General features: G+C 36.4%; 1 protein-coding gene across 1 annotated transcript in view; it reads left to right on the top strand.

Moving 5' to 3' along the window:
• The first annotated feature begins 506 nt into the window (after nt 1–506).
• acsf2 (acyl-CoA synthetase family member 2) overlaps nt 507–13,630 on the top strand; it is a 37,811-nt gene continuing 24,687 nt past the window's right edge. Inside the window, exons 1-10 of the mRNA XM_073828261.1 lie at nt 507–951; nt 3,309–3,504; nt 5,662–5,790; nt 5,874–5,927; nt 10,408–10,526; nt 10,614–10,776; nt 12,003–12,098; nt 12,290–12,441; nt 12,773–12,864; nt 12,985–13,061. Of these exons, the coding sequence (XP_073684362.1) occupies nt 842–951; nt 3,309–3,504; nt 5,662–5,790; nt 5,874–5,927; nt 10,408–10,526; nt 10,614–10,776; nt 12,003–12,098; nt 12,290–12,441; nt 12,773–12,864; nt 12,985–13,061 (1,188 nt within the window). The 5' untranslated portion in view covers nt 507–841. The remainder of the gene's footprint in view (nt 952–3,308; nt 3,505–5,661; nt 5,791–5,873; nt 5,928–10,407; nt 10,527–10,613; nt 10,777–12,002; nt 12,099–12,289; nt 12,442–12,772; nt 12,865–12,984; nt 13,062–13,630) is intronic.

The following is a 13,630-nucleotide window of genomic DNA, read 5'->3' as shown; positions in this document are numbered from 1 at the left end:
TATTACATTATAAAATATAGCTAGCTACTTTCTCTAAACGACACCTTTCAATTTAGTGTAACTTAGCTATTTGTAGTTAGAAGTTTAACTAGCTACATGTTTGAGTAGGCTGTCCATGTATTCATATAAACACTCGTTTACGCCTTCCGACATTCCTTTCAAACCCACTTCCCCTCCTCCTTAGTTTAGATATCAGTCGATAAAAGAATGAGAGCAACAACATGAAACATTTCCCACCGCCACTTGTCTATCATGATCACAGTACAGTACTGCATATCACTAAAATTCTTGTTTACGAGCCATCTGACCGATTGCCAGCTGTTTTGATACAGTCATGCATTCCAAGTTAACAGATCAGAACATGTATTGTTTAATAACATTTAAATGGGAGTGTTTAATATATGCTGCATCTGTATTAAACACTCCCATTTAAATGCACGAAGTGTAATCAAATGCTAAGCAGATGACTGAACTACAACTTAAGCTGAACTACAGTTTCCTGATGTGATAACGTTTGTGTTTACGTCCTCTACAGTTCATATTCCGCTGCAGCTGCATGTCTTGCAACTTGAGGTGGCGTTGGTTCAACGATTAACTTTTGGGAACTTTTGGACCGAGGTGGCACGATCTTGGCGTTGCTAATAAGTGGACCATTCGTGATTTTCCATCGCAATTAATTAATAATTCAGTGTTGATTGTTTTAATGTTGTGTGCATTTATCTCACATTTGAGCGCGCCAGGTCGTGTTTTTGTTTGATTGCAGTAGCACCAAGTTTCTGAATGAAAACCCCGAACTAAGAATCTTCAGAGTTTGCTTTTACTGTAAAGGTTAACGTTAAAGATGTATTCTAAGATTCTTCTGACTAATCTACGAACGACTGCAAGCTTCTGCAAAACACTGCATTTTCTGCAGAGACCCTGGACTCCTTTTATATCTTCTCAACAGCGCTGGTAAGAAATCCTTAAAAAGATGCATGCATCGTGGTTGCAATGATTAATTTGGCGTAAGTTGTCAAACATTAGTCTAATTGCTTTTTATAGATTTCTTTTTGGAATTGTGTTTCTATATTTTTGTAAACTCGAAAATGACTGACTTCCTATGTATTGCATATCATTTGCTGTTATGTAATGCATTAACCCTTTAACTGACGTATATACTTTCTCTAGTGCAGTAAAAGATTCTGCTCCTCTTTCATGAATCCTACCCCTCACATAAATCTTTCAGCATTTTTACTTTTTCCAAAAACTTAATTCTGTATGATTTCTAAAAAAAAGATGTAGCTGCAAGCAGCGATTACTGGGGTTCAAGTGCCTTAAAGCATTTAAGCACATATAAAAAAAAGACATTATGTAGCAAGCCTTTTTTGTAAATACAGGTAATTTACCATTGAAATATTATGTTTTGTAACGTTTATGAATGTTATAGCACCAGCTGTGGTCCGATCTCCTTAAAACTTTGCATGCTTGTTTAGAAATACCTGTCACATGTGCTCACCAGGTTTTGTGAAGTTTTGAGTTTTCCTTTAGGCTTTATAGGATTTGGGGTAAATTATTTTCTAAACGACCCCGTTATAGCTTCCCAAAAGGTAAATTTAAACATTTTTTTGATAATTATTAACCTAGAGAGTCCAGAGAATTTTACTGTAGTGTTTTTTTTTTTACATCTTAATCACTTACCAAACGATTTGATTAAGAGCATTGAATTCTTTCAGATATCTTTAGATCAAACAGGTCAAACAGGCCCACCAAGTTTTAATCCGATCGGCCTCCGATAACCATGTCTAATAGGTCTAAGACTTAATGTTGATAGGACAAATGGTTGCGTAAGTATTAGGGGTGTGATAAGACACTTATCCCACGAGACGAGACACAAGACTGGGTTCACGAGAATGAGACGAGATAAGATTTTTAAACTTTTTTTTTTAAAAGAAATCCTCAGTGATGAAATATATAGGGAAAAAGAGTATTTTATTCAACTGAAAAACACAAAATGCTTGTGCATTTTGATATGAACTTGTACTTTATGAAATTAAACTTCTATTTTGACTTCCGACCATGTCCTCTGAGATTTTTCACAGTGCGGAAAGTCTTGTATTTTTTAATAATACTTTGCACTGTAGCCACTGGAACTTCAAAACATTTAGAAATGATCTTATAGCCCTTTCCTGACTTGTGAGCAGCCACAATGCGCAGCCGCAGGTCCTCAGTGAGCTCCTTTGTCTTAGCCATGGCTGTCTACAAACCAACAGCAGAGAACTTCTGTTTTTCACCTGTTGAGTTGATTAATGTTCCCATTAATGTTCCCAATGAATCAGAGTAATTAGGATGCTTTAGAGTAGCTTGGACTATTTGGAATGGTATAGAACTTTGGATTTTCCCATAGACTGTGACAGTTTGCAAAGGGTATGAATAATTTTGGACATGCCACTTTTTGTTTAAATGTAAATAAAAGCGAATCTGAGCCAAGGATTCCAACAACATAAGAACCTGAACCCCTAAAGAAAAAAATGAATTCTGTATGATTTCTGAGCTGCTTTTCTCATGGGGACCAAAAAAATGGTACCACAAGGTTTTCCACAAAAATGTACTGGTATTACTATACTAGTGGGAACATTTGGAATACCAGGTGCATACACACGTGTACACCCGCAATAAATGATTAGGTGATTTTTGTTGACCTTCCTGCTTTATGCCAATATGGTTTAGCAAGTTGGCAAGTTGATCCCCCAGCACTGCACATTTTAAATTCCTCCCCTATCAAACACTTCAATACCCGATTAGAAAAGAAGAGAAGAGAAAATGGGTAGAGACTACTGTTCAAAAGTTTTTCAGGCATGTGTTGTTTTTCCTTTTATTGAACAATGATGGATCAAAAGTAAAAGGCAAGACATTTATATTGTTACAAAAAAAAATGTTTCACGGTTTCCACAAAAATGATAAGCAGCATGACTGTTTTCAACACTGGTAATACCATTCTTGTTCCATGAGCACCAAATCAGCATATTAGAATATATAATATAATATATATAATATAGGCTACTTTTTTCCATGTGTATTTGAGTTTAGAAGAAGAAGCATCAACAACAACAAAAAATCTTCTTGTGTTGTCAGGATGTTTTGCTCTTTCTTTAGTGTGAACTTCACCCAAACAAAAAGACTACTTCCTTTATGAAACTGATGGTTGTTGTACTTTACAGAACTCACTTCATAATTTAATTCCAAGGATAGAAAATAGTATGTTTCTATCAAAACGTGTATCGAAATCTCTTATATACTGAAACTCTTCTTCTTGCTCCTCTTTTTTTCAGTGCCGTTCATGTGGATACCCCACCTAACATCCCAACCCTGACTACCAGTTATGCCCATGGCATCTCTACCAAATCACTACTCTCTAGTACTGTGGATGAGTGTCTTCTTCACACAGTGGAGCGCTACCCTGACCGTGAAGCTTTGGTTTTTATGCAAGATGGTACGCGCATGACTTTTGCCCAGTTCTACCAAGACGTGAGTGCTTTTGCTTTTTCTGCTTTTTCTACAGAGGACTGGTTAGAGAAGTGAATCCTGTAAGGCTGATGATAGATACACAGGGCAACTTTTTGGCAGATGTCCCATTGAGAATGGCCAGCAAATTTCTATCTGGATACTTTAGATTGGTCGTGGGATTAAAAAATATTGTAATTACAAAAAAAACCCTACACATTCCTAAGCAGCTCTTTATTAATCAGACCTAAATAAGCTTTAACAACAGAGTCCATGTGAAATCCAGTACTGGCAGAAACCGACAGGTGTTAAAATAGAAATGCATACCCATTTTACACTATTTGTTTATATAGAGTGTGTTACTTTAGATATGTGCATGAAGCACAATGAAAACGAATAGATCAATCGCTGGCATCATACTATTTGTGGTTATTTATGACCTATATCATTATCAAATGGCTTATTATTAGCGTATGCTATCTAGATTGGCTGATTTGGTCTACCTGGCACAGATATTGCTTCACTAGTAGCTGCTCTCTGACGTAAAGGGATCAGCACTGGGTTAAAGTGTATCAATCTGACAAGAAGTTAAACATTTACACATGAGAAATATTGTATCACAAAACTTGAATGTTTAAAACACACCAGTGGTATTCAACATGCATATTTCATGTGGAATGTCCATTTTTATAGTGAAGTGTATTTATTAATTTACTTTTGAGTCCACTAGAACATATTAGCATTTTACTGTAAAGTACACCACAAAAATATTTATTTTAAACCATACTGACTATTTATATTCTTGAAAACATCAAATTCAAATCCAATATTTTGCCCTCACAAATGTGACAACAAAAAATTCCATTTACAATTGAAGTCAAAAGTTTACATACACCTTTCAGAATCTGCAAAATGTAAATTATTTGGCCAAAATAAGAGGGAAAATCATACAAAATGCATGTTGTTTTTTATTTAGTACTGACCTGAATAAGATATTTCACAAAAAATATAATTACATATAGTCCACAAGAGACGATGTTCAAAAGTTTACATACACTTGATTCTTAATACTGTGTTGTTACCTGAATGATCCACAGCTGGGTTTTTTGGTTTAGTGGTAGTTGTTCATGAGTCCCTTCTTCATAAAAAAAAGTCCTTCAGGTCACATAGATTGTTTGGTTTTTCAGCATTTTATGTATTTGAACCAAACAATAGCTGTGTGATTTTAAGATCCATCTTTTCACACAAGAACACTCACTAATGCTTTAGAAGAAAAAACGATACATTGAGAGCCAGGGGTGTAAACTTTTGAATGGAATGAGGATGTGTACATTTTTCTTATTTTGCCTAAATATCATTTTTTTTTCCATTTAGTACTGCCATTCAGAAGCTACAGAAGATACATGTTCCCCAGAAGACAAAATAAGTTAAATTTACCCTGATCTTCAAATTAATAAAGTTTTCACCCCGGCTCTTAATGCTTTCCTTCTGAAGCGTCAGTGAGTGCTTGAACCTTCTGTAAAAGTTAAATATGAGTCCCTCAGTTGTCCTCAGTGTGAAAAGATGGATCTCATTGTTGGAAAAGGTTCAAATACACAAACAGAATTTGTGGGACCTGAAGCGGGCATGAACAACTATCACTGAACAAAAAAAATCCCCACAGCTGTGGATTATTCAGGTAACAACACAGTATTAAGAATCAAGTGTATGTAAACTTTTGAACGAGGGTCATTTTTATAAATTCAGTGATTATTTTCTCTTGTGGACTGTATGTAAATGTATTTAAGTGAAATATCTTATTCAGGTCAGTACTAAATAAAAAAAATTACATGCATTTTGTATGATTCCTCCTATTTTGGTAAAATAATTACCAATTTGCAGATTTTGACTTCAACTGTATGTTTTTTCATTCACAGATGCTTTTATCCAAATGAGAAACATTGCAATTTGTTTGTTGTAAAAGCCAATTATTATAACATTGTAACATTGGGTTGACAGCCTGTCACATAATTTTTAACTAATGTCACGTGCCTTCTCTTTTGTAATTGGTAATGTATTCATATTAGATGAGTATCATATCATATCTATTCCTTATTTAATGAACATTTGCTGTATTGCGTAAAAAATCCACCTTACATTTGACTGTGTCCAGGGCTAAATGCTGTAGTATTTTGATTTCAGGTGGAACAGGCTGCCGCAGGTCTGCTGGCTATCGGACTGAAGAGGGGCGATCGCTTAGGAATGTGGGGGCCAAATATCTATGAATGGGTACTAATGCAGTTTGCCACAGCTAAGGCAGGGATCATTTTGGTGAGTGTTTTTGACACTTGGTCTATCTGAGTATTCGTTAACAGCTGGTCTCTAACCTGTCCACGTTTATTGTGATTTGACAGGTTGCAGTGAACCCAGCTTATCAACTGCAAGAGGCAGAATTTGCACTCAGAAAGGTAAGTTAATATTTATACATGCAGTAAAGAACAACAAACAGCTGAATGTCCAAACCTAATAGGGGTCTATTTACACTAAAACAGGTTTTGTTTTATATGAAAGCTTGTTTACTGTTAATTGTGAGATTTAAAGTCACAGTTACATATGAAGTTGTGAGGAATAGTTACATTTCCGAGAAATAAAGTCACCATGGCCTTTCTTTTTACTCTGAAGCAAGGTTTTATAGCTTTTAACCGTGTCTACATCGGACACAACCATTTACACTCATGTCACATCGTGCCACAAAAGTTAGAGGATGTAAACACTGGATTCAGCAAAGCGACAGTGGAAAATAATTTGTCCTTTGTGTCAGTACATCATGAATAGAACAAGGTATCGTTTTTCTATAGAGATGTTGCTCATGTCGCACCACACCCAGTGCAGTCAGGTTTAGATCAGGACTCTGCATTGGGCCATTTCATTATATTAATTATATTAGCATTGTTTTGCATGAAAATTGCATGGGAGATGCTTGCAAGGAAGGAACTGCATGTTGCTGAAGAAGGTCAGTGAGGGAAAAATTATTTGATCCCCTGCTAATTGCCCACTCACAAAGATCATTCTATAATTTTAATGGTAGGTTTATTTTAACCGTGAGAGACAGAATAACAACAAAACAAATCCAAAAAAACTCATTTAAAACAAGTAATAAATTGATTTGCATTTTAATGAGTAAAATACATTTTTGATCCTCTATCAATCAGCAAGATTTCTGGCTCCCAGGTGTCTTTTATACAAGTAACAAACTGAGATTAGAAGCACTATCTTAATGGGTGTGCTCCTAATCTCAGTTTGTTACCTGTATAAAAGACACCTGTCCACAGAAGCAATCAATCAATCAGATTCCAAACTCTCCACTAGGGGTGTAAATCGGAGCCTTCAAGACGATTCGATACGATACCGATTTCTTAAGCTAACGATTCGATTATTTTCGATACTTCAGAATTCCCTGTGATACGATGCGATTCGATCCGATTCGATTCAATACTAGATATTTTTACATGATATCTATTAAGTTTCAAATAAATCAACAAAAATAGTTAATAATTTGCCTTTTATTGAGAATACAGAAACAGTATTCTATTCACATAATGTGTTACACTAAAGCAGTAGTGCTCAATGCACTGCAAATAGAACAGCAAATATAAGTTACTGCATCTACGAAGTGCAATCAGATAAATTGTAATAAGAAAAAAAAAAGGCTAATGCTTATAGTGCAGGTCTACTATGGCCAATTAGCCTATTCACTGTTTTAAAAAGTTTCATTTATACAAAATTGGTTACATTTTGAAAATAAAATTTGCATCTTATTAAGAGGTAATGGTCACACATCCTTTGCAGTAGATGAACTGCAAATAGAATACTACTCCACAAAATCAGTTCAAAATCATCGCTCTTGAAAGTCAGACAACAATGTGAGGTCTGTGAACATGAACAACATCATAGATGGACTGTGAAACGAAAGTAACACGTGTGAAGTAGAAGACAATAATGAGTTTAGCGCCACCCGCAGCTTAGGAGTAAGTAGTACGCTTACGTCGGAGCCATATACAGTAAAAGAAAGGTCGGAACGGATTCTAAAAATAGACAAGTGAACAAACAGGCGGCAAAATAAACACATTAATCGATACTCTTGCGGACGAATCGATGCATTGAATCGGCGGCTGCATAATCGATGCATCGATACGAATCGATTAATATTTACACCCCTACTCTCCACCATGGCCAAGACCAAAAAGCTGTCCAAGGATGTCAGGAACAAGATTGTAGACCTACACAAGGCTGGAATGGCTACAAGACCATCGCCAAGTAGCTTGGTGAGAAGGTGACAACAGTTGGTACGATCATTTGCAAATGGAAGAAACAAAAAATCTCCCCTTAGTCTGGGGCTCGATGCAAGATCTCACCTCGTGGAGTTTTAATGATCATGAGAATGGTGAGGAATCAGCCCAGAACTACACGAGAGGATCTTGTCAATGATCTCAAGGAAGCTGGGACCATAGACTCCAAGAAAACAATTGGTAACACAATATGCCATGAATGACTGAAATTCTGCAATGCCTGCAAGGTCCCCCTGCTCAAGAAAGCACATTTACAGGCCTGTTTGAAGTTTGCCAATGACATCTAAATGATTCAGAGAACTAGGTGAAAGTGTTGTTGTCAGATGAGACCAAAATCAAGCTCTTAGGCATCAACTCAACTCACCATGTTTGGAGGAGGAGAAATGCTGCCTATGACCCCAAGAACACCATACCCACCGTCAAACATGGAGGTGGAAACATTATGCTTTGGGGGTGTTTTTCTGCTAAGGGGACAAGACAACTGCACCGCATCAAAGGGATGATGGACAAGGCCATGTACCATCAAAACTTGGGTGAGAATCTCCTTCCCTCGTTGAAAAAGGATCATGGATGGGTCTTCCAGCATGACAATGACCCAAAACACACAGCCAAAGCAACAAAGGAGTGGCTCAAGAAGCAGCACATTAAGGTCCTGGAGTGGCCTAGCCAGTCTCCAGACCTTAATCCCATAGATAATCTGTGGAAGGAGCTGAAGGTTTGAGTTGCCAAAGTCAGCCTGGAAACCTCAATGACTTGGAGAGGATCTGCAAAGATGAGTGGAACAAAATCCCTCCTGAGATGTGTGCAAACCTGGTGGCCAACTACAAGAAACGTCTAACCTCTGTGATTGCCAAGAAGGGTTTCTCCCCCAAGTACTAAGTCATGTTTTGCAAAGAGGTCAAATACTTATTTCACTGATTAAAATGCAAATCAATTTATAACCTTCTTAGCCATTTGATTATTTCTGCTGATCCGACTTCTCTTAAAGGTCCCATATTGTACACATTTCTGGAGGTTTATTTTAGTTGTTGGTGTCCTTAAGAATATATATTTGCGGTATAAGTGCCAAAATCCATCTCAATATATTTTTACAGCTCCTTTGAGCTGTGTCAAAAACAGGTCGATTTTGGCCCATCTAATTAATATTCATGAGCCTCTCTTCTGATTGGCCTGTTGTTTTCTGAGTGACGCACAGCCAGGCCAATCACAGGTAACTACGGTCATGTATCGTTGTAGCCGAACCCAGAGCCATAGAGAGAGCCTACCCTGCTGATACTCAACAGGATATTTCAGAATGATCATTAATGTTTTTTCTTTTTCAAACACTGAATGCAGTAAGCTACATAACTGTTGCTTTAGTAAAGCCCCTTTAACAATGCGCGCTGATTCTGGAAAATTACGGGAACGAGCGCTGTGTAAACAAAAGCCAGAACCATAAAGGAAGTGTTGTAGTGATGATGCACGTTTCCCTGCGACTCTTCACGACAAAAAATACGTGCAAAGTGGAATGAAGCAGCGATCAGACAGAGCCAGCTCCTCACTATCAGTGCTGAAGCACAGTTTGTTCAGGTTAGTTTCAGTTTAGTGAAACGTACGCTTCGCATTACATCTCACATCCAAACGTCACATGTCTTTATGGGTTGTGTGTAGAGCACGCACAGATTCCGGAAAACAACTGTGAATGAACCAAATTAAACAATTCCGGAACAAATCATGGGAAACATTATCCGTGTATTTACCGGAATCGCTGTGTGGCTGAAGTTGACGTGCCACTGGTCTCTTATATTCACGTTGTTCTGAAGCCTGTGCAATGATGTAGTTTCGACATGAACAGACTGATTAGTTTCCGTGTTGTTGTTGCTTAGCAATGTTATGGAATCGATGTTGTCGGGGGTTTGACAAAAGGAGGGTGGGACGTGATTGGTGCTCGGGGTGGTGACTGAAGGCGGTGACTGAGTAGATCGGACGTCACATCGTTACGGAAGTCACAGTGGCTCGTGAAAATGAACAGCTACTTTAAGCAGGCTGTTTGCAGTTTACAGTGGATTGATTGTTTTGAAACTCATATGGTAGTTACATAGCCCCTAGACCTCAGTTATCATGAAAAAAGCCAGGAAATTTCGATTTTGACAATATGGGACCTTTAAACATGCACTGAACTGACAAGCAATTCCAGCTGCAGTGTTGAACCAATTCCCCAATTCTCAGCATTATCTTGTCTTCTCATCTATTTGTCTTATGTGGACGACCAGCATTTTTGTGTGACTTGAATGAATTAGTGTCATTGTAAACCTGCGGTATTTGAAGAAATTTGCAATGACCAACTTCTCTTGAAATGGCTGAAAGGCTCATTCGTTCGGCCTTCATCGGGACCGCCTCATGTTGCAGAGTTTCAGTCACCTTAAAGCGGCCCGCCATCTTGTTTCAGAATACAATTGATTTATTAAATATATGCTTAAAAACTGATCCTCTACTCCTGTTATGATAACTTTAAATAGGACTAAACAGTGACTTTGAAATTTAGGAAATTGTAGGTTGTTCTCTAATTTTGCTCATATGCAACCTTTATGAATGCTTAATGGCTTAATGCTTCTTTTAGGTGCAGTGCAATGCAATTGTTTGTCCAACGCAATTTAAAACCCAAAAGTACTGTGACATGTTAAGGCAGCTTTGTCCGGAGATGGAGACAGCCTCTCCTGGAGGAATCAAGAGTTCAAGGTACAGGTGATGTAATAAAAACCAATATTGATGTACAAAATCAGTATTGAGGTCCAGAGGGTGGCTGAGTTGTTATTTTATTTTCAGACTACCAGACCTACACTCTGTGATTGTTACTGACAGTAAACAGCCTGGAGCTTTCCAAATGAAAGATGTGATGCAGGCAGGAAGCAGCCAATACCATCAACAACTACAAGAACTGCAGAAGAAACTCACTTGTGATGATCCCATAAACATTCAGTTTACTTCGGTACTTTGCTTAATTTTAATTTGCACACACACACACACACACACACACACACACACACACACATACATATATATATATATATACACGCTACCAGTCAAAAGTTTTTGAACAGTAAAATTTTTAATGTTTTTATAAAAGTCTCTTCACCAAACCTGCATTTATTTGATCCGAAGTACAACAAAAACAGTAAACGTTTGAAATATTTTTACTATTAAAAAAAACTGTTTTCTATTTGAATATATTTTAAAATATAATTTATTCCTGTGATCAAATCTAACTTTTCAGCATCATTACTCCAGTCTTCAGTGTCACATGATCTTTCAGTAATCATTCTAATATGCTGATTTAGTGTTCAAGAAACATTTTTTATTATTGTTATTTTCAATATTTAAAACAGTTAAGTACATTTTCAGGTTTCTTTGATGAATAGAAAGCATTTATCTGAAATAAAAAAAACTTTTGTAACATTATACACTATACAATTCAAAAGCATGAGTCAGTGTAATATTTAAAATATTTAAAATTATTAATTTTATTTAGCAAGTATGCTTTAATTTGATTAAACGTTATGATAAAGACATTTATAATGTTACAAAATATTTCTATTTCAGATCAACGCTGTTCTTCTGAACTTTCTGTTCATCAAAAAAATCTGAAAAAATCTACTCGACTGTTTTCAACAAAATAAAAATAATAAATAGTTTGAGCAGCAAATCAGAATATTAGAATGGTTCCGGAGGATCATGTGACTGGAGTAATAATGCTAAAAATTCAGCTTTGAAATTACAAAAAATATATTCAAATAGAAAACAAATAGTAAAAATATTTCAAAATGTGACTGGGTGAGCAGAAGAGGCTTCTTTAAAAACATTAAAAATCTTACTGTTCAAAAACTTGACTGGTAGTGTGTGTGCGCGTGTATATATCTTACAATTCAGACTTTTATTCTCAGTATTACTACATTATATCTATATACTCTGTATACACTGGTATTTGGCTGGTTGGGACAAACAAGGCATTGTTTTAAACCACATTTAGAGAAATAAGCAAATAAATGGCCAACTTACCATTGCCTCTGCATAAAATGTCTTTTTTTTTTTTTTTTTACTTAAAAACTAGGTAGTACCCACTATATTGTTGTCTTGAAACACAGCCTAGTGAACTTTATCTACAGTAAATGCTACACTATAAATGTATCATTTAGTTTTGTTCTCTATGATTCTCAGGGAACTACTGGAAAGCCCAAAGGAGCTACTCTGTCTCATCACAACATTGTGAACAATGCTTATTTCATCGGCACTCGTATAGGCTACCACTGGAGGGTGGGTACATGTGATCAAAGGACAAAGAAAATACAGTGAAACAAGTGTTTGTTGCTTTGAAATGTTCTTTTGTCCGAGATCTGTTTAAAAAGCGATCTTTATATTTTGTAAAAAATGTTTTAAATAAATCTCCATACATTTTCTTGTAGTGCAAGCAGTATGTGTAATATTTAATCTTCTTGTTCTCACAGAAAAATGTGCGAATCTGTGTGCCGGTGCCCATGTATCACTGTTTTGGCTCTGTGGGTGGTGGTATGGTCATGGCTGTTCATAGCAGCACAATAGTTTTCCCATCCACCGGGTATGATGGACATGCCAACCTGGTGGCAATAGAGAACGAGAAGTATGTTGTGATTGATTTTTTACATTTATTTTAATTAGCCCTCAGATGCACTAATTATGACATACATTAATTGATTTTTATTTGGAATTTGAAACAAGATTGATATTTTGTGAAAGAGTTGCACATCTGTCCTTTGCAATAGAAGATAATGCTAAACCTTAAGGTACTGTGGTGCAACTTACCTCAGCCACAGTACATTTGAAAGGAGGACAGTCAAGTAGAATTTATCTAAGGATCAAAGGTCATGTAGTGTACTTCATGCTTAACTGGACAAACAGATTTGTGCTGTATTTTTTTAATGTGATTGGCACAAAGTTCACTGTTTACCCAGGTGCACGTTTGTGTATGGCACCCCTACTATGTTTATTGACATGCTTAATCAGCCTGAGTTGCCCAAGATTGATTTGTCATCAGTTCAGGGTGGTAAGTCAATCAAACCTTTATACAGTCCATTGCGTAATGTTACTTTTCTGAGAAATCAATGAGTACATCCTGCACTTTCACCCTGTATTCTTCTAAGATTATCTGTTTTGTATCTCCCAGGTCTTGTTGCCGGATCTCCTTGTCCACCTGAGGTCATCCGTAAGGTTATCAGTGTCATGGGTGTTAAGGAAATGGTGGTAAGTAGTTAATTATAATAAAAGGCATTTGTTTATAGGCAGTGCACATCCTCAGTTATGAATCAAGCCGATTATAATTGTGTGCAGACTGCATGCCAGTATCACTAGAGGGAGACAGAGAATTAATACAAAGTCACTCATAGCCTAACTCACCTGGTCTGTATATTTCTTGTAGTACTGTCCTTTTGTTTCTTAGAAAAAATATCTGCCTTATTTTGATTCACTTTCCATTAAATATTCCCTTTATATTTAAAAATGGCTTGGTATTTGTACAAAATATACATTGCTGTTTTAAAGTTTGGGGTTGGTTTTAAATGTCTTTGAAAGAAGTCTCTTGCTCACTAAGGCAGCTTTCATTTAATCAGATAAAACAAGTAAAATAGTAATATTGTGTACTATTATTACTGTTTAAAATATTTAATATATTAAAAAAGTAATTTATTCTTTTGATGGCAAAGCTGAATTTTACTTAAGTGTCACATAATCCTTCAGAAATCATTCTAATATGCAGATCATTACTTATTGTTATCAGTGTTGAAACTATGATGCATTCCATGATACAGGATTCT

The sequence above is a fragment of the Garra rufa genome, chromosome 22 (genome assembly GCF_049309525.1).
Source record: "Garra rufa chromosome 22, GarRuf1.0, whole genome shotgun sequence".
Lineage (NCBI taxonomy): Eukaryota > Metazoa > Chordata > Actinopteri > Cypriniformes > Cyprinidae > Garra > Garra rufa.
Note: the sequence above shows the minus strand (reverse complement) of the source record. Positions and strands in the feature narration are given on the sequence as shown.